The following is a 22,766-nucleotide window of genomic DNA, read 5'->3' on the forward strand; positions in this document are numbered from 1 at the left end:
TAGTGAGAGCTGTGCAGGTAAACCACTTCGCACTGACGACCGCTAGAGAGTGCGGTGTGTAGCGTCATTGTTAGTGCACTCGCCTTGCCTGCCAGCAGCGATCGGCGTTGCATATTTCCAATAACAATCTGGGGTGTCTTGTGCTTTCAAGGGAGATCTAAACTCTCCGTAGCATGGGCCATAACTTCAAGAAGCTCCTCGTACATGGGGCAGGCAGGCTGAGAGGGCTCCATCAGCGTTTCATCACCATCAGCAGCCACATCCTGCTCTTCCTGGCTTGAAGCCAAAAAAATGTTGTCTGTTAGATCGGATGCGTCTTTAAAAGAAAGTACATCCATGTCTAGCAGATCGCTCGAGTGACCGGCAGGGGAATGATACCTTGATCAAACTCCTCTGCCAGCTCAACCAGCGATCCCCACGATCCCCCTGGCGACCCGTCCCGGGGACAGTGGCAGGTGGGGAGTTTGACTGGAGCGCTACACCTGTCAAACGGTAACGCAGATGTCCTAAGGCGAGCTCAGGGAGGACAGAAACCTCCCGTGGAGCAGAAGGGCAAAAGCTCGCTTGATCTTGATTTTCAGTACGAGTACAGACCGTGAAAGTGGGGCCTCATGATCCTTCTGGCTTTTTGGGTTTTAACGTTCAACTTTATCTCTTTCCTATGATCCACTGAATATCACGTCCTTGTTTTTTGCTGCTGTCCATGATACTACTGGGATTCTGATTTAGAATGCTGAAGCACTGGTGTGTGCAAAGAGGGCTTATTCTCACTGCAGATTCATTGTTGATGGTTATCAGATCACAGCTGTGTCATCAACAATTTTATGTCATTCCTGCTGGGGTTCACTAAAAGGTAATATGTGTACAGCAAGAACAGCCTAGAGTCCCTGTTTTTCTTTTAGAACAACGTATCCTCATACTGATGTCCTTTTGTTGAAAATGCTCCAACAGAGTTAGGGCTGAGGAAGTGCACTGTTCGGCTTTGTTAGCAAACTAGGGCAAGGTATAGGAAGATAAAATCGATATAGATAAACCAAACAGTGAGTGCTGTCATAGGTATTAGAGCATGCAAGTTTGTTAAGGGTAATGAAAATCATGTTTTAGCATTGATCTTTCATACCTAAGATTTGAAAAAGCTCAAAAACTTGGTCTGTAAACCTGTGGAAATGATTGATGATTGGAAGAGGGGAGCAAGGGGAGAGCAAAGCATGGGGAGTGGAAGGGAGGGGGTCAAACACAACAGCCAACAAAACAGAGGCCTACAACACACTCACTATAGCAGTGTTTCCCAACCCTGTTCCTGCAGGCACTGAAACTGCTCTCATGCACACTCCACATGTTTTTAATTTTCAATCTCATGTGTGATGGAAGTTTTTAATTAATCATGCAGGATTAATGTTTGTACGCTTTTGAAACCTAAATATCCCCAAACCTTGGCTCAAAGTCAGCGTGTGTCTGAATCATATCTGAATATAACAAGGGGAAATTAAACTAGACAACTATCTAAATAAAATAGCCCCATGACATACTGAGTAACCAACAAACTAATAAGCCCATGATTTTGGCAGATCTTGCTTTACCTAGTAACAGAAGGGCTTGACATATGAAGAACCAATCATATTGTAGAATGCTTTGCCATGCTCCTATACTATAAACTGTTGTATTCTTTTTGTCAGTGGGATTTTCTGTGATAGATACAAGGTCCACTGGCCGTGAATAAAGCATATTATAGGAGTCTGATATGTTTCTCTCCTTCTGACACATCTCTGATCAATCTGTTATTGACTCTTTCCACTACAAGATCTCCAATATTTCTGACAGGAATTGTAGAGTTAAATTTGTTTCAATTTTATTTAATTAAAGGTGCAGTAATGATTTTTGAAAAACGCTATTGAACTAAGATATGCTGTCTTTAGCTTGAATATTCTCGTTTGTCATCTTTTCTTGTTTGTTCATTTGCATTATTATTATAAGCCTGGAACGTCTAAACCTCCTACACCCCCGTTTCAAGCATCGGCTCTCAAAGTTGTCTGAAAAGTGAGAAAACATACATACTCCTAAAATATGTTTTTTCTTTTGGTTCCGCTTTTAGTGATCGCTATAACCCCTTAATCTTGTTACATTTGTAATATATTAGTTACTTGGACTATTGTGTTATGTAGGGAGCTGTTCATGAAAACTGTTTGTTTTTTGGATGGAAGGAATGACTTTGCCATCAAAGGAGTAAAGGAGCTAAATAAGAATAAGACATTTAACCTTAATTATCATAGTAACACAAATTGCTTTCACTTATTGATGACATCATACCCTTGGGTGGCAGGCAGCACAGCAGGATACACCATAGTCGCTGCCTGTGTTGCATAGTGTGTACGTGAATGTGGGGGTGGAGGCATCAAGATAGGTGTGTGATCGTTTTTGTGTTGGCGTGATTGTTTTGGTGATTTCAAATATCAACAGTGTTTACCAGAAATCGCTTACTGCACCTTTACAGTATGGAATGCTGTAGGAAGGCTAACAAAGTTTGATTCTAGAATTCATTCTAATCTCCCTTTCTTCCATAATGCAAAGCTACAAACTGAGGTTGTTGACAGTGTTGGGGGTAACACATTACAAGCAACTACGTAATCATATTACTTTTCCAAGTAACTAGTAAAATAACTCATTACTTTTAAAATTTACAACAAAATATCTGAGTTACTTTTTCAAATAAGTAACACAAGTTATCAAATACTTTTCAAAGTAACTTTCCCCAACACTGGTTCTTGACCCATTTCTTTTTCTTCTTTTCTTTTTTTTTTTAAATTGTATAGCACTTTTAATAATACATATTGTTTCAAAAATTACAATTAAGAATTACAATTAGAAAATGTGTTTCTACACCAGTCGCCATTTTGTGCCAGCATGTTTCTACATTAGCCCTAAATGGACAAACTGCTCTACAGAGCACGTTTCGTCACTATGTTGTTGTTCTTCTTTGTCATTGGTGTTTTTAGAGGCAGCTTGCATCGTCACTACATTGAATATGCATGAAGAAGAAGAAGAAGTAGTAGTAGTCATAGTAGTCGTCTGGTTTATTAGAAGCAGAGACCGTTCTTTGTTAGAAGTAAGAACCTCATTGCTTGACTGGCTACTCTCCTCTGTTTCAGACAACGACATCTTTGTCCTGTGTCTGTCACCGTAGTTTTTCTATGTGCTTCGAAAGGAAGGGGTGAGTTGTGGACTGAGCAATTCGCAACCTCACCGCTAGTTGCCGCTAAAATTTACAGACTGCACCTTTAAGCAGAAACAATGAGTATGTAGCAATGATTACATGTTGTGATCACTTTTCTAAGACTGGAGTAAGTGAGGAATCTATACTGTTACGTATTCCCCAGTATAAAAGGGCAACTGTAATACACGTCATCAACTCCTTTGTCTGAAGGAGATGTACAGGCAAGCCCATGGCAATGAGATGCAGTGTATCGTTCCCCTTTCTCAGGGAACCGGGGTTACATACTTAACCTAGAAGTTCCCTTTTTGAAGTGAACTTTCGATATGGGGAACCAATACTCACTATACCATGCTGAGGGAATGCCTGACAGGAGCATGACAGGACAGGAAAATTTGTTTTTCTGAGGTGAGAGAGTTTTTTTTTTCGTAACAAGAAAATAACATTGGAATAATGACACTGACATATAACATGACAACGTCTCATCTGACCGCACATACTGAAACAGGCAAGATGTTTTTCTCAGGAACTCTTTACTTAAATTGCATCTGACAGAAGATTCAACAGCTTTCATACACGTCTTTCAAAATAAAAGTCTTACATCAGAAAAACACAGAATTACGTTTGTTATTGTTTCTTGCTCCACTGATATAGACTGTATAGCGGTGCCACTCCCTAAGCCGATGTCTTCCAATAGTAGAAGAAGATACCCAAGCTTCTATGGTCTATAACAAGGGAAGTCCCAGCCTTTACAATCTCCCTCCCTCGGAAATAAGAACAGACTTTCGGGCATGTCCAACATGCTGAAAACTGTCTGGCAAGGGTTTCATAAAGGGGGCAAATGTATGTTTCTGATGTCTTTTGCTGAAAAGCATAAGTATAACAAATAAAATGTAATGGAGATATAACAGTGATCCGATGGCAGTAGTTCTCGAGTCAAAAGCAGTATACTGATAGCAGTTCTCTCTCGAGTCAAGAGTTGGTTAATGGTTTTAACAGTTTTCGAGTCATCAGTACACTGAACTGAGGAAACAGTTCTGACTCGGACATGTCCGTGAAGAACAAATGAGCTGCTGATAAGAGCATTTGCGTGAACGAGCAGTTGACTTGAATGATGGACGAAAAGAAATTTTTTTTTTATGGTTTCTCATGGTTTATGTAAAAAGGTGAGCCGATTAATACTAGTTTATTCACTATATGCTTTAGACATGTAAAATATCCACATTTCACTTCATTTAATAATAGAATTGTGTATATGTGACATCATTGCATGATTATGTAAACGAACTGGTGAATTGTTTTTTTTTTGTTGTTGTTGTTGTTGTTGTTTTTTAACCAGTTCATTGAAATTAACTGTCCAACTGCCCATCACTTTTGAGCAGAATACATGATGGTTTTAATTGATGTTGCTGAAAATAACCATTTGTTGCCACTGACAGTGATATGCCTATCACATTTTTGCACATTTTTGTGTAGTAATAATTCAAATAAAGCTACTAACAGGACCTGTTTAAAATGAAAAAAAAAAAAAAAAAAAAAATGGAGGGAATTCTATAACAAATTATTACTACTTTATTACAAATCGGGTTAGAGATGATATTTATTGAGTTGACTATTTAATGGCTGTAACAACATTAGATACTTACTCTACAGATACAATAACTGCGTTGAGTTCTGTAACCATGTGCCTGGCTAGGAGATCATATGGGCCCATACCTAAGGTGAGAAAGAAAAAAATTATTTTGACTTTTATTTAATTGAGCTTCTAAAGATAAAACAGTAACTACTAGGGATTAAAGCAAATTCTGGCTGAAAACATTTTTCAACTAGGTCGTATTTATTTATCCATTACTTTATTTTAATATGCAAGACCAATAGCATTTTAGAAGGTGTTTTAGAACAGCTTCTCTACATGTGTAATTTCAAAGCAGTTTTCAATCTATGAAATAAAACTGATATTTTTTTAATTATACAAATAATCAACAATTAGTTTTTATGCATTACAAAAGCAAGACTTCACATTAGTTACCTTAGCAGCATGAAAAGCAAAAGTCATTAAAACTAAATTATATACACATATATAAGAGAGAAAAAAAAAAAAAACATTCCCATCACTATAGCAGTCAATGATTTCAGTTCAGCATGAGTTCTGCACACTCAGAAAAACTCCTGTTCTAATCACTGAAGTGGTCTACACTGCAGAATGAATCACTTACATCATATCGTACTTTGTTATTATTATAATAGAATTTGCAAGAGTGCAGAAGTCAGTGAGTGTGCTCTGAAACAAACTCGGACATTTTGAGCATACCTTCTTTGATGCAACATGGGCAGATCTAAATGTAAATGCTGCAATCAACACTTTTCATTTATTTTCACATTCCACTTCAATCTCGACAGTCGTTTCATTTTTCGCATCTTGAATTTAGGGGGCATTTTTGTTCATTTTGTTGGAATTTTTGCCCTGAGCTCCCATTAATTTCTGACCCTGCTCAGAAATGTAATGACATTCCAGTGGGCAGTTTGAACAGAAATACATTTACCTTACTATTACGATATGAAAGCTAGAACATTCCATTATACAGAGTGTGTGGTTAATGGGACTCACGGGAGCTGCCAAGACACCATCCTCCTCCATGCAGGTAAATGATGGCTCTTCTTAGCTCTCCTGTTTCTTCTTGCTGAGTAGGCTGATACACAATCACCTCTACCCCATCAAAAATCTCATCTGCCACTTGCACCCTCTCATCTGACACAGGTACAACTCGCTCTGCAAAGGTGATGAACATCATAACTCTCCAAAAGTCCAAAAGTCCCACCTGCTCACTAAGTTCTGCCTGTGAAGAGGGAAAAAATACAAATCAATTGAAACGGCAGTGTTTGGGTTATTTTGTGTGCAAACTTCCACAAAAGAGCTTGCCACATGATGCATGGCTGTATTTTTTCACAAAGGTTATGAACAAGTCAGACGCATGGTTGGTCAGCTGAGATCATCTCACTAATAGCCAGAACACCCTAAACTTTTGCTTCAGTGCACAACAGCCCTTTGTTAAGCCACTTAATGGTAAATTATGTTACTCCAGCATGTTCACATAAGCCTTCGACACACAATTTTTCATGCCAACTTAAAATCTATTTAAGTAATAGCATTTGATATTTTGCAGGTTAGTATTATAAACCATGTTTGGACTCTAATGGACGTGGATCATCCTAAATGGCTGGGGGCCTGCCTAAATTATGGCAAAGTGTGCATTGTTTATCTGTACAGTGTTGAATGAAATAACAATATATCAGAGTGAAATAACTTCTGAAATGAGAAAAAAAATGTAGGGTGCAACAATTAAGAATTAATAGAATCCTTGTCATTTGCTAATTTGCTGCTACCTCATTTGAGTGACAGGTTGGTGGAGGAGACTGATTATTGCCCGTCATCAGAGAAGAGATAACAAGTCAAGTCAAGTGACCTTTATTTATATAGCGCTTTTTACAATGCAGATTGTTTTAAAGCAGCTTTACAGTGAGAGCAGGAACATAACTTTGGCTGCACAGCAACTCTAGAAGAAAATGGTGTCACTGTCCAGCTTAAGTAAGTTCAGTATTGATTCATTCCTTTGTAAAAATCAATATTTATTAATTTAGTTAATTTATCTATACAACAGCTCTGGAGAAAACTGTGATGTCATCGTCCAGCTCAGTTCAGTTCGGATACAATGGTGTCAATGCAGGCAGATCAAAAACATTGCTGAATATCAAGTGTCCCCAACTAAGCAAGCCAAAAGGCGACAGCGGCAAGGAATCCAAACTCCATCAGGTGACAGAAAGGAGAAAAATCCTGACACAATCTAGCTGACATTTCAGGGATGTGTGAAGTGAGAGGAGGTTAATGTTTTTGTTTAAAGTTTAAAGAATATTCCAAAAATTACTATTATTCTTCCTCTGAGACTAAAATTTCTAACTCCTCCTAGCAAGGGTGTAAAATACTTGAGTAATTTTACTTGATTACTATAATTACATATTATTTGGAGGGATTTGTACTTTACTCTAGTGCAGTTTAAACTGAATACCATTACTTTTATTTAATTACATTTTTTGAAGAAAAAAAAACAGTACTTTTTACTTAATACATATTCATACTTATATATTTATACTTAAATACTTTAATACTTAATACAATTTTATTTAGACTTGAAAAGTACATCAAACATTTTTTTTTTTTTTAAATGATGACATTAAAATCGATTGATTTATCGTAACTGTCCACTACGTTGCAAAGAAAAAATAAAATAATTTTTTTCTTCTATGCGAATTAATATAAAAATTCGTAATTTGATGGCCACTATTTTTTATTGTCATTAAATGTTAAATACACCTCAAAAACAATTAGCATTTAAATTAATATTATAAAATGTTAAATTCTTTGTAAATATTTATTCACTGTCAAGAGTTTCTCGTATAATCCAAATGAAGAGAGATGTGTGATGCAGAATGAACAGAGATAACACTTTTAATAAACACTGAGAACGAATGCATAACTTTAACACAAGACAATGAACAATTAAGTATACTTCACGACTCACAAAGGCGTTTGACGCATGAGCAGTTTTGAGCAATCTCTCACCACGAGTAACAACCCATGTAAACATCTTGGTATTCTTTCATGCTAGAGTTGTACAAATGAGGGAACTTTCCAATCTCTTCACACAATCTCTCGTCTATGTAGGCCTCCATCGTTGCTGTAGCTTGCATGCGTTCCGGTCTGTTCTGTTTATGCAGTTTTTCTTTGACTACCTTGTGAATCAACACCCCCAGGGCATGGCTGCCACCTTGTGGATAAACTAATTACTGCAACAAAAAAAAATTAAAGTAGCGATGAGAAGTTTAGATAAAGGGGTTTGAGTGATTAATTATCAGTATCTAACCTGACGAAAAGATATTTATTCAATGTTATCCACATTATATTTCATCTGCAACAGCATTGTGAACTTTTATAAAGATATGATTGGTCATTAACTTTTAAATGCATCATTTTGCAAACACATGAAGAGAGTCTTCATATGAAAGACCCACGACTGGCAGATCCATGTGCTACTACATTTCTCTCCAATATGGTAGGAAATTAAATTAAATTGAATGTGGAGGATTATAACTGTGACAAGATGATTGACAGGGCAGTTTAAACAGTGACAGGTTGCACATAACTAAGCAACAGAGCGGCCCATTAAAGACGCAATTATGACGAAGTAGTGTGTCCCAAAGCTTACTGCTTTGGGACATACTACTTCGTCAGTGTGAAGCTCTGCTGCACACTCAAAAGTATGTACTTTTTCTTCACAAAAACAGTACAAACTTTTAGGGGCATAGTATAAGTAGGTGAAATAAAAAAAGCTAAATAAATCAGGGTGAATCAGGGTGAAGGAAATGCAAATCCATGCCCGTACAGTAGAGGGCGCAACCCAAACGCACCTTGCAGATGCAATACCATTTTAGATTGCAGAAGAATAGGATGCAGGTTGAGCACTCTTACTTCACCAATAAAAAAATAATTAATTAATTAATTAAAAATTGAACAGACTTGACATTTAATTAAAGGCAATAGGCATATTTGCTTATTAGTATGCTTGAATTGGATCTTCGGTCAGCAGCAAATACATTGTTTAATAAAGTGAAATTAAAGTAGATTTTATTATTTAGCATTTAATTATAGCAGACTTGTGTTTTTATTCATTTTGAGGAATACTGAATTTGTTTTTGTGCGAGTAAAGTAAGATGAGTAAAGACTATTGTAGAAGATATCAAGTCTCATCACGTCTACTGAAAGACCTTCATCTGATCAATTTTTGAAGACAGCATAGATGTATCCTTCACTGCCTTTGATGTCCCACAATCCTGTGTGTTGAATTCCCTGACAGTTGAGCTAAAAAATAAAGATGGCATCTGAAAGTTACAGTTGGTGGTTAGTTTAGTTTGTCTATAAATGTATGTCTTTGAACAACTTTGTATTAGTAAATAGTATTGTAGTAGTATTGTGGTAAATATTTGCTTAGTTATCACCAATGATCTCTCTATTTTGTTGTAGATCATTAGACCATCATGCTGCCTCAGAAGCCTTTCAGAAATCAGTTTCGATAGGTACCTTTGTGCGCAAACGCTGTCTGCTAAGTCATTGCCTTATAGGGCAGCAAGGAAACAAGTCAGCTGCTAAGTTTTCGGACACAGACTATGCATTCTGAGTTCTTATTTTTTCCTGTTGCGCTGACTGTCATGACAACAGCAAAGTTTATGGCAGCCAAGCTTAAGGGCAGAACATACCCACCGCTGCGAATGAGTACTGCTGCTTTCCACTGAAGCATTCTGTCTTATGCTCTTTTTCTGGATTATTTTTGCTGTTTTTAAAATATAAATTGCATGTTGAGTTGAAAGAAGACAAGCTCTGTATACTTATTAAGTATTACATGCACTGGAACTACAAAGATCTCACATGCTTGAGCTCTAGAACTACAATACCCATGATGCATTCAATTCCTCCTGAGAAGTTTATTACTAGTTGGGAAGTCTAAAGGTGTGTTCACACCATATTGTAATTACTGTAACTATGAGATTCTGGCTAGTAAAAAGCGTTCACCGCTGTATATTGCAATTTCTAAATCGCGTAAGACTGCAATTTTATTTATTAATTTATTTATATTTTAATTCAGAATATTTTGGATTCAGGAGAGAGGATGTGTCAGAGAGCAAGATAATTTGCAAGACCTGTGAGATTATTGCAACGAAACAGGGCATACAACAAACCTGTTCCAGCACTTAAAACAGTGCCATAAAAAACTGTATGATCAATGCATGTCGACAAAATCCATCGAAACTAACTAAAGCACACCTCAAAGCCAGCCTGAACCGACTGAACAAGTATCCATCGTTCAAGCATTTGCAAGCATCACGCCTTATGAGAAAGGATCAAAACGACATATATATGCAAAAACATGGTGCCTGCGGACATCGTCAGTAAAGACGGCTTCCGAAGACTAATACAAACACTCGACAAAAGATACCAAAAGATGCCATCTCTGTTTATCAAGCTGTTAATACTATGTTATTTAATTGTGAAATGTTTCATTATGCACTTCTTGTGAACTGAATACATTTAGAATGTAGCATATTTGATAAAGCAAAAACAATAGCCAAAATCGCAAATAAAATCGCAATTGCAATATTCATTAATTTGATTATTTTGTCCACATTGCACAGCCCTAATCTATATAAAATACAATTATATTATAACTGTACAATACTATTGTATTTTGTATATGCAACTTAGCTAGTTTTATTGTAAATGAAAAAAATAATAAAAAATCTGAACAAATTTACCATCAACTATATATGCTGGATTCGTTAATTATGACCACCATGTTTTCTCACTGACACATCTACAACTAAAAAAGTTTTCAACTTAAAAAATCCTGAATTCGTAAATACAAAATAATCATGTGCATTGAACTCAATAATATGATTTATCCGACATGACTAAGCAATGTGCTCAAACATGTTAGCATCATATTAAAACAAGCTAGCAACATGTTCACAGCGTGCAAAAACAGGCTAGCAACATGAAGTGTGCCAAAACATATTACCGTCATGCTAACAACACAGTAAAACTATGCTATCAGTGTGTTAAAACAGTGGTCCTCAACTGGGGACCCACTGCTGTGCACAGTACTGTATGTCTCCTTTATCTGACAAATACAGTTCGGTTCATGAAACTCTTTCCTAATGAACTGATGATCTGAATCAGCTGTGTTAAATAAAAAAAGACCGGAGATCCACTGTGTTAAAACATGCCAGAAACATTCTCACAACATGCAAAAAACATGTTAGAAACATGACAATTTGCCTTGAAAAACTTTATCTAGTTACTGATAAAGTGTTACTCATAATTAATCTTCAGAGATTTGCAGGGGAGATTGGAGAGTAACACCAGGCGAGTTACTGCAATTGTGAGGGTAACTGATGCATATCAATTCACATAATATCCATCCTAAACATGGCCAACCCACCATTGAGGGGGTTATATGTTATACTGTATATATATATATATATATATTAGAGAGAGAGAATCAAATGCATTACTATATTCTAGTTCTTTGGGTATTTTTCTTTATACATTTATACAATGAAGTGTCTGCAACCTTTGTATACTGATTTGTCCATGGCTGGTCTGTGTTCAAAATTTAAAGGGATAGTTCACCTACAAATTAGAATAATTTAGCTTTTTAAATTTTGTCATTCAAAACCAAATGCTAAGTTTCGTGACATTTTTCATGACCATGTGTGTATTTTTTTTTTTCCCCTGACATAGGCCTAGATGAAAACAAAAAAGACTGACATGGTTTTAAAGCTATTGTTTTTCAATCTTTACCCTCCAGACGTCTTAAAATGTGCATATGTAGATCGAAGCTATCAAAATCGTTCTGAGGGTCCCTGAACCCCCCCAAGCTAACTCAGTTTTTGGACCTCAGTATTTCTAAAACTGTGTTAGCTTGGAAGTAAATCAGAATTTGTGTCTTCCAAAGTCATAGTATGTTGAAATGAGTATCCCAAAGGTACCAGGATGGTGTACTATTTCCAGCAGGGGTGCCATGAACAGTTAAGAAGGGTATGCAAGACAGAAAATAAAGAAAAATAAAGAAAACAGTCAAATAATTTATTGTAATGCGTTTGAACAATTTGCAAATAATATTTTGATTTTTAAATATGCACACATTCACTCTTAATCATATGCCTAATATGCCAAAAATGGCTCAGTTTCTTTTCTCATCACATTAAATTATTACATGAATCACGTAAATGAAATTTAAATTCAAAATGACAAAATTTGACAAAGAAAAGTAGTTTGTCATCAGTAGTTTGTATCACTGGATTACAGTTTCATATTTTAACCGTATAATAGTTGTCAGATGTTGAATGTTTACTGTATATCCTTTTTCTTACATCACACTGTTTTACCCTTAAAATGGCAGCATATCACGATGGAATTCGCACTTGGCTTCTGTACAACAAAAAGTGCTGCCTTCTTTGATTTGATTGGTCTTCTCAATTATTTTGACATTGACAAGTGCTCTAAGACCACTAAGACTACTAATCCCAATATGCAATGCAGCAGAGCAGCATCAAGAATATCAAATACTGGGGACGTGTCCCCCTCAATATCTAAAGATATACGTTAATACAAACAGCATACAGGCGGCACACAACGATATCATTCATTTATTTTTTATTCAAGAGTAAAATCTCCCTTCATTACAAAAAAATTCAAGCTTAACAATTGTCATTCCTTTTTGAAAAAGTACAGTCATGTACAATCAAGTACAATCATGGTGGATGAGTCCGATTTAGATAAAGGGATTTGTGTGCAGGGCTGTCGCGATTACTCCAATATTGTAATACCGCGCTATTGACGAGCCAACAGCAGAGGACTGCAAAAACCGCAGCAACCGCGATATTTGCATGTTATTTTTCTAAAGATTATGTCCTTCTCATTTTACTCTTCATGCATGTGTACTAAATATTAAATAAGTTAATAATAATAGCATAATGTGTACCTTGGTGATTTGTACAGAGGCTCCATAGATTTGCACTAAACAAGCCTAAACAGACAGTGAATGTGAGAGAGATCGCCTGAGCGCGTGCGATTACCTGCATCTGTCCTTCAGGCCAAGACATATATATATATATATATATATATTCGTGAAAAAAGGCCATGTCCAAGGATAGTGAAATCTCTGCCTTAGCATCGATTAGTCAGATTACTAGTGGCGCTCAAAGTTAAAATGATTTTGACAGCTTGTTTCTTTACATCTCTCTTTGAATGAATCAGCGTTTTTGAGCGTGTAGTTGAATGAACGGTTTAAAGACTCTAAGACAGTACCTTGTGGCGTAACAATGTAACTGCACTGACTGACAGCTCATCTAGAACCCGCAGAGATGAGTTGTTCTGCTTATGCTCGTGAAATATCAGCAGAAAGTCTCTTGTTTAGTCAGATTCAAGGATGGGAAGTAACTATTTTACATATAACAATAGCACTACGACCTTATTATCAGGTTTATGTTCTGTTATGTAGACCCTTATTTTGACATTGTCTTCTGTTTACTTCACTTCCTGTTTCGAATATGACCTCGTTACGATTATATATATATATATATATGGCGGTAATACTGCATATCGCGCTATTGAGCCACTCAAAAATACCGCAAGGGAAATTCCTTAACTGCGACAGCCCTATTTGTGTGATTAACAATTAATATCTAACCTGATTTTTTTTTCTGCAGCAACATTGTAAGTTATCTGCATGAAAGACGTACATTAAATGAACTGAAATGTGGAGTGTGTACATTGCTGCCTTCACGTGCTATCGGAATTATCGTAAAAACAAGTTTCCTAGTTAAAAATTGGACATGAACGCCCTCTCAAGTCATATTTACTACTGGGAAGCTCGGGGGTAATTTTGATACCCGAGTTCCCGAGTTGGGCATGCCATAAACTTTAAACATGGAGGAGGGGAGAACGATTGCTGCTGTGACTGATATGCTTAATTCATTTTTTTTACTGCATTGCCTTGTCTTGTTGTTAAAGTAGTGCATATTTACAAATATGAATAGCTTTTCATCTAAAGCAAATTGTATTTTTTACACGCAGCACAAATAGCCTGCATTTGTTGACCGAAATTCCAGAATTGTCAGCAAGCATTTAGCACGGTGAATGTTATATGCTCATTTTGGGTTTAATAAAATTTTGCCAATAAACAAGCAAGAGTAAACCTGGTTTCTTTCATGATTCCTGTTCTTTCCAACAACAAAGCACTTGAATGTGACAAGCTTGTAATCATAGGAAGTAGGAAACTTCTGATCTGCATGTGAAGGCAGCATATGAGGACGCTAACTGTGACAAGATGACAAGGTGACAGCATCAACAAAGCTATGCGAAGAAAAAAAGATACAATTATGATGTGGTAGTATGATCCAAAACTTTCCTACCCTTCTGCTACATTCAAAAGTATGCACTTTTTGTTCAGAAAAAAAAAATAGCCTGTGTATTTTTGAGGACATAGTACAAGTAGGCAAATTGGGATGGAGCATAACACACATACAAATACAGTCTGGTAAGATGTTATCCATGTTTTATGTGTTTGTACAGTATTTATTTATTATTATTTTTTTAAACTTGTTTACAATTTAAACGTTTCCTGTTCATTTACGTTTTTAAATGAAATGTTTAAAATGAAAAGTGGAGTCAGGGTGATGGGGAATGGTTTAAAAAATCATGAATTTTCAGTAAATTTCATTAACAAGATGAATGTCACTTCAAAATGTAAACTGATGTTCCATATTTTTTTTACAACTCAACCAGTAGTTGTAACAACAGTGACACTAAATTTACACAGTTAATAAGATAGATTTCAAAACACTGTAATTTGTAACAGACAAACTGAGCCCGGGGAAAAGAAACGACAACAACAACACCACCACAGAGTTTGATGTTTAAGCAAATCATGTTACAACATTCCCCCATATTAAAGGTAGATTTTACACATGTATTTATAATTGGCATTTGCTGCTATAATTTCCTTCTATTATTAGCCACAAAGCTTACTATATAAGCTATAATGGTCGGATTAAGAATTGACATAATCTGTAAACTGTAAATCTGCCTCACTCTATTTACACACAACCCTGAGCAGACACTGGTGTGGTGCCATGCCAAACACTGAGAGACGCTTCTGAAATCCAAATAAATAATCAAATGCGTAACTGACCCAACAAATGCGTTACAACTGCGATTAGTTGCGTAATAACACTCTCTGATCAACCCTGCCCAAAATAATAACACGATACGAGATATATGGCAGTGACATTGCAAATCGTGATAATATGCATGCGTCTAACTGGAATTAAAATGATGGCTGTCAATCTTTCAGGCAGCTCAATCCATGTAAAATACGAATGCAAGCAAACTTACCAACTGGCTTAAACTTTTGAAGAAAGAGTCAGTGAGCATTAGTTTCCATCTCTCTTCTATGTTATTCGGGATTGGTGAATAAACGTAATAAGCAGTTAACGCGCCGAGTAACACAAGCACAAACACTCCTTTAGACCTCATTTTTAGATCTGGCTTTGGATCTCGCCTGTGTCTTCTGTTTATATTCTTCGACAAACTGAAACCTCCGTCAGCTGCGTTTATTAGTCATTGAGTTCTCTCTGTGTTAAAGTGTAATCCTGGATTAATTTTGGACTGGAGCCAGCGAGATATGACAACACGTGTTAGTGTCATCTGATCGTGATACTGTACGCGTGCATGTGGAAAGATTTGCGCTTGAGCTCGCACTGCTCTTCTTCTCAGATCTGCACCGTGTCTTGCGCAAAGAATTTATTAAATCGTAATGAAACGCGGCTGGAGCTTCAGTGCATTCGGCAGAGCTCCTCTCAAATTCCTCAGATAACCTTGTGGGTCATCGCACGGGTTGCGTGCCTCCCTATGTATACTTAACATTTAACACTGTTGAATGATTCCACTTTTCTTGCATGCTTTGTGCTGACATTTCTACAAGCAGTTTATTTATTAAAAAAAAAAAAAAAAAAAAAAAAGGCCCAGCTTGCAATATATAGGCTATATATATATATATATATATATATATATATATATATATATATATGTGTGTGTGTGTGTGTGTGTGCATACACACACACACACACATACATAAAATACACAAAATATATACAACCCAAATTCTGGCAATGTTGGGATGTTTTTTTTTTAAATTTAAATAAAATGAAAACTAAAAGATTTTCAAATCACATGGGCCAATATTTTATTCACAATAGAACATAGATAACATAAATGTTTAAACGGAGAATTTTTACAATTTCATGCACAAAATGAGCTCATTTCAAATTTGATGCCTGCTACAGGTCTCAAAATAATTGGGATGGGGGCATGTTTACCATGGTGTAGCATCTCCTCTTCTCTTCAAAACAGTGTGAAGACATCTGGGCATTGAGGTAATGAGTTTCTGGAGTTATCCTGATGTAGGTTTCCAGCTGCTGAAGAGTTTGTGGTCGTCTTTGGCATATTTTTCTCTATAGGTGAAAGATCTGGACTGCAGGCAGGCCAATTCAGCACCCGGACTCTTCTACGATGAAGCCATGCTGTTGTAATAGCTGCAGTATGTGGTTTTGCATTGTCCTGCTGAAATACACAAGGCCTTCCATGAAATAGACATTGTCTGGAGGGGAGCATATGTTGCTCTAAAACCTTTATAGACCTTTCAGCATTCATAGTGCCTTCCAAAACATGAAATCTGCCCATACCGTATGCACTTATGCACGCCCATACCGTCAGAGATGCTGGCTTTTAAACTGAATGCTGATAACACGCTGGAAGGTCTCCCTCCTCTTTAGCCCGGACAACATGGTGTCCGTGATTTCCAACAAGCATGTCAAATTTGGACTCGTCTGAGCATAGAACACTTTTCCACTTTGAAACGGTCCATTTTAAATGAGCCTTGGCCCACAGGACACAATGGCACTTCTGGACCATGTTCACACATGGCTTCCTTTTTGCATGATAGAGCTTTAGTTGGCATCTGCAGATGGCAAATCAAATTCAAAGCACAACTGACAACAGCTATTGGTCATAACCCAACAAGACAGTGATGGTAATCTAACAGTGATGGTATTAGGCCTGTATAATTAAAATATACTGGTATAATTTATAATTTACTTATTACTGCATTTTTTTTTAAAGCAGTGTTTTGCATGAGCAGTCCATCTGAAGACCACAACACAGAGAGGACATCAGTGGCAAGTAAGTGTACACCAAATGGAGGAAATAAATAAATAAATAAATAAAAAATAAACTTCTGGTTCTAACAGCATGGCATTCATTTTATAAACAGAGTAATTGTATGTGTTGTCTATGAAATTAATGGAGTGTATGGTATCCAGAGTCATCAAAGTTTGAGTGGGCTGTATTCCTTCTTCTCAATCAAGTCAAAGAGAGACTCCAAAACACTAAACGCTTTCTAAGGACTAACGTGTTCTGAACCACCCGAAGGACGAGAGATTCTCAAAAAGCCCTGTAACACACCAAAGGAACTGGAAGATTTGTGCACCATGTTGAAGGATCGAGCCTACAAAAAGAGATTGGTTAGTATTTCAAGGTTGTTAGAGTTTGCACTTGGAACACAGTGTCATATGCATTGTTGTAACTCCAGCTGTGTGTGGTCTTTGGTGAGGTAGAGTGGGCTAAGCAAAGCACAACAAAGCAAACACCAAAGCAACCCTGTGTTTTACATATTATTTAGTTTTATCTTTTTGGTTCAAATATTGCTGTTATTTATCAATGTGTAGCGGCCGATCAGTGAGTGTTTTAACCTTAAGTGAGTTACCACTTTAGAAAGCGGTTTTGAAACACACACACACACACACACACACACACACACACACACACACACACAACCTGTTATACTGTTTAGTTGTTAGGCAGTGTTTTATGTATTTGTATCTGTTTTTCCAACTTGTTTTCTATTTGAAATAAAATGTTTTCTAATGAAACATGACTGAAGCTTCACAGATCAGCTTCTCTCAAATTCCTCAGATAACCTCATGGGTCATCTGATGGTTTGGATGCCTCCCTCCCCCTACCGAGTTATTGGGTGAGAAGATATTATCACCTCGCATGACACTCTGGCTGTATTTACAGAAATAAACATGAAGGGTCATGGAAGACAGAGGAAAAGTTTCAATCAGAAAATGTCAAATACTGGAATACAGGGATGATTCTACATCTTTTCATATTTCTACAACAGCAGCAGAGTGGCAAATTATAATATACCAATGCTATACCATTTTTTTTTTATTATTCAGAGACAATTCTGTTTATTTTTTACATTCAAAATTAATTTATTTTTTACAATAAAAATTATTTACTAGTTACTATAACAAGGTTAGCAAGTCTAAGGCTTATCCCATTTGTTCTCCAAAAAGTGAAAAGTATTATTACCATCACACACAATATGAAAAATATAACATTTATAAGCATGGGAACAAATATGTTTCCAAATCATTGCAGCAGAAACAGTCAGTTTTCAGTATTCTCAAGAGCAGAGATTGCACACTTTGAATAACAAACACCCGCCATGGGTAATTGGTCTATTTGTTCTGTGTAATTGCATTCATAAAATGCAAAAAAATATTTTTTTTCCACCATATTATGGATTTTAACCAGATTTAGCCTATTTCTACAACTAACATTAATCATGACCTTCATGATCTATATCAGGGGTTCTTAACCTTTTGCAAGCTGGGCCCCCCCCCCAAAGCTGGTTCACTGCAGTTGGGGCCCCAGTGCCTATTATCATTACTAGGCTATTGTTATAATTGGCAGTAGCACCAGACTTCTAATGTGAGCTTGCAGGCATTATAATAATAATAATAATAATAATAATAATAATAATAATGAGTAGTAGTAGGCTTATCATCATTACTAGGCTATTGCTATATAATTATATGAGGTTACATGCTTTATTGTTGTTGTTAATAATAATAATAATAATAATAATGATAATAATAATAATAATAATAATAATATCATCAGTAGGCCTATTATCATTACTAGGATATTGCTATAATTGGGAATTGGCACCAGACCTCTGATATTAATTTATGCTTTATTATTGTTATTATTACTAGGCCTAATAGTAGAGGAGAAATCAAACAAATGAGCGCCGTTTTCTAAAGTCTATGAGCGCAGCACACACAAATAAACTAAATTGACATACTGCAGTTAAATTTCAAAATGTGGTGTTTTTATATTTATAACATTTGAATACAGTTCAGCAACATACATCACACGACCTGACAACCAAGAGAGCTGACAATTGACCATCACTTAATTTACCATCACCTCACGATTGAAAATGTGACACTGATATGACAGTTCAACAAACAAGTTAATAATATTAAGTCACTTACATTTTAGACGAAATAATGACTGTTTTGTTCTATTTTAGCAGCGAAAATAGATCCGATGAATCTAAACAAAGATCACAACATAGCACATCTCACAGCAACACTCAATCGTGTTTTGAATGATTCAGTGTTTTGAACAAATCATTTGAGTCAAAGATTCAATGACCCATTCACAAACATCTGTCTCATTCTTGATGAATCGGCCGTTTGAACGAATCGTGAATGAACGACTCAGTGACTCGCTTAATAAAACCGCTTATCACCTGCATTTGCGCTCACTATCGACAAACCAATCAAATTTGTTCAAAACTTTTTTTTTTCTTTTTTTTTTAAATCAGTCCAAACACATTTTAATTTTATTCAGGAGTTATGTATATACAAAACTATAACTTTTTATGACAGTAGTTTAGTGATAAAAAAAATTGCAATTTTTTTTTTTATCACTAAACTACTGTCATAAAAAGTTATAGTTTTGTATATACAGGTTTCAGGTTTTTTTTCCTCCCATCCTGTAGCCTACTCGCGCCCCCCCGGGAGAGTGTCTGCCCCCCCCCCGGTTGAGAACCACTGATCTATATCATACTGCATTATAAATACATTATGGTATAACACAGGGGTTCTCAACTCTGGCTCTCAAGATCCACTCTCCTATAGAGTTTAGATCCAACCCTAATCAAACACACCTGAACAAGCTAATCAAGATCTTCAGGATCACCATAAAGTTACAAGCAGGTGAGTTTGATACTGTAAAAAATTGTGCTGTAAAAGAATGGTAATCTACTGGCAGCTGTGGTTGCCAGTAATGTACTGTTAATTTACAGCCCTCTACCGTAAATTTACAGCTCTCCTTTTTTACAGTTTATTACCATAATACTACCATGGGAATGAACTCATTTCATTTGGAAAACAGATTGCTTCAAACAGTTTGAGTTTAAAAAACTAGTATTTATACGTGTTAGTACTGTAAAATTATTTCATTTGAGTCAACTGAAAAAGAATTTTTCTTAATATAGAACTGCAAACACTTAACGTGTAATAGTGAAATAATTAAAAACATGACGAACTCAGATCTTTGCAGTTTGACATAGCAGTTAACAATAACACACATGCATGTGCTAAAGTACTTCGCAAACAGCTTATAACTGCATCGGCAACTACACAGTTACTGCTTTTAAATAAAGCAACATGCAGCATAACATCAGTGTTTCTCGGTTTATCAGTGACTAAAGCACAGGCTCTACTCTCCAGCACAATGGTAACTGCCAAATCTAATTAATTAAACTAACAGATCTATCCTATATCATCTTGTCCAAAAACACATAAAACAAATCGGTCAGGGCCAACAGTCTCAATAATTTGTCCAAGGAAATATACAGGAATTACATCCTGGGGGCACGTAGTAGGTTTCAGAGTAGACGTAATCTCAATCAGAGTATTCAAGTTTACAGGCTCAAATACACTCCTTCAGTGTTCGTACAAGTTTTGGAATGTTTTTTTTTTTTTTTTTTTTCCCTGATGGTCCTGTATGACGTAATAAAGGGAATTCCTTGTATGGACACTTCTCCGGGAAGAGCGCGCGCACACATCAACCAGAGCGAGAGCACGCCCATCAATGCGCTTCGTTTGGGTTATGGAAATCATTGGCAGCCCTGCACAGGACTTGCTTGAGAACGATTTGTCATTTTGTTTTTAGACCACAAAATCAACAATGTCACCAAAGAAGTGTGTTTTTGGTTGTGGAGGAAAGAAAACCTTGCTTCCCAAAGAACCCAGCAATAAGGGAACAGTGGAGCTAAGAGATTTGTGCTCATGCAAACAGATGCACTCTCGACATTTGTCATTAAAATAACCATAGAAACCGCCTTAAATTAACTATCAAAATAAGGATAAAATCATGTCTGAAAGTTGCAATCACTTTTTTACTGGTTAAAATGAATGGAGAATATCTTGTGTTTTTCCGTGGCTGCTCGAGCCCTCAGGATCGGCGCTTATGGTTTTATAAACAAGGCCCAGTTCGACACTGGATTTAGAGATCGTTTAAAACCGAAAGATGGAGCGGTCACAGCGATAAAAGACCCGGTCGCTCGTCTGCAACAACGGGTGGATCATACACGGCCAGTCACGAGTTTCGAGCTACGGGGGTTTCCCGGTGGCAACAGTGTTAACGCGGTCAGTCATCCAGTCGATCAGGAGCCCATGCAGGTGGGTAGGGCTCGGCTTTTCCGGGAGGAGAGACAACATCGGAGAGAGAGAGGATTATGTCTGTACTGTGGGAGGGCTGGACATTATCTCAGAGACTGTCCTGTAAAAGATCAAGCCCGACAGTAGTTAAGGGGTTACTGTCGGGTGGGATTTCTATGGGCGAATCTTTGTCAGCCACTCTCCTCCCGGTAAGACTGCAATGGGCAATGGGATCTCACTGCTGTCAGGCGCTTGTAGACTCTGGTGCGGAGGGGAATCTGATGGACGTTTCATTGGCCAGACAGCCTGGGATTCCTATGGTTCCGCTGCAGCACACCATTTCCGTCCATGCCCTCAGCGGGCAGATGTTACCGGACATCACACACACCACCGGCTCCCTCACACTCATCACGTCCGGTAACCACACTGAACAGACTTGTTTTTTTATTTCCAGGTCCCCCCTCGTGCCAATCGTACTGGGTCATCTGTGGCTGGCTAAGCACAGACCCAGGATCGATTGGGGACAGAGCTCCGTCATGGAGTGGAGTCGTCAGTGTTACGCTGATTGTTTAGTGTCTGCATGTCCGTCTGTCTCGTGTTCTGTGTTACAGGAGGAGCCAGTGAACCTGTCTAACATGCCGGAGGACTACCTCGACCTGAAGGGAGTGTTCAGTAAGTCCCGGGCTGCTTCACTTCCCCCGCATCGTCCCTATGACTGTGCTATAGACTTATTGCTAGGTACCTCTCCGCCTAAAGGCAAGTTATACTCACTTTCTAACCCTGAGAGGGAGGTCATGGAGAAATATATTTCTGATTCTTTGGCAGCTGGGCTCATTCGTCCCTCTTCATCTCCGGCTGGCGCTGGATTTTTTTTAGTGGGTAAGAAGGATGGTTCTCTGTGACCGTGTATTGACTATCGAGGGCAACATCATGTCATGTCAACAACATCATGGTAAAGAATACTTATCTTTTGCCGCTGATGGCTTCAGCCTTTGAACGGTTGCAGAGAGCATTTCTTTTCACGAAATTAGATCTGCGTAACGCTTATCATTTGGTCCGCATAAGGGAGGGGGATGAGTGGAAAACGGCGTTTAATACCCCCAGGGGGCACTTTGAATGCTTGGTCATGCCTTTCGGCCTGTCCAACTCCCCTGCCGTTTTTCAAGCACTCATTAATGCCGTGTTGACAGACATGGTCGATCAGTTCATATGTCTACCTGGATGACATTTTGATATTTTCCTCTTCTCTCCAGGAACATGTTCAACACGTCAGACGAGTGCTCCAGAGGCTGCTCATTTTTTTCCTCATCGCTTATCGACTGCCGAACGTAATTATGATAATGGTAACAGAGAGTTGTTG

At 37.3% G+C, this 22,766-nt stretch overlaps 1 protein-coding gene and 1 long non-coding RNA gene across 3 annotated transcripts in view; one reads left to right on the forward strand and one right to left on the reverse strand.

The window, feature by feature from the left end:
* Nucleotides 1–22,766, reverse strand: part of aadac (arylacetamide deacetylase) — a 46,518-nt gene that overhangs the window by 14,842 nt on the left and 8,910 nt on the right. Inside the window, exons 1-3 of one of the 2 annotated variants that reach the window (XM_051863717.1) lie at nt 15,216–15,833; nt 5,817–6,045; nt 4,855–4,924 (exon numbers count right to left, since the gene is read on the reverse strand). In XM_051863717.1, coding sequence (XP_051719677.1) covers nt 4,855–4,924; nt 5,817–6,045; nt 15,216–15,356 — 440 coding nt within the window. In that variant the 5' untranslated portion in view covers nt 15,357–15,833. Of the gene's footprint in view, nt 1–4,854; nt 4,925–5,816; nt 6,046–15,215; nt 15,834–22,766 lie in introns of those variants that run through there. The other variant, XM_051863719.1, reaches the window with a different exon arrangement.
* LOC127496096 (uncharacterized) lies at nt 16,125–17,814 on the forward strand. Its single transcript, XR_007925244.1, has 2 exons — nt 16,125–17,060; nt 17,201–17,814. It is a non-coding gene; the product is annotated as an uncharacterized LOC127496096 (long non-coding RNA).

This window comes from Ctenopharyngodon idella, chromosome 15 (assembly GCF_019924925.1).
Source record: "Ctenopharyngodon idella isolate HZGC_01 chromosome 15, HZGC01, whole genome shotgun sequence".
NCBI classification, from domain to species: Eukaryota; Metazoa; Chordata; class Actinopteri; order Cypriniformes; family Xenocyprididae; genus Ctenopharyngodon; species Ctenopharyngodon idella.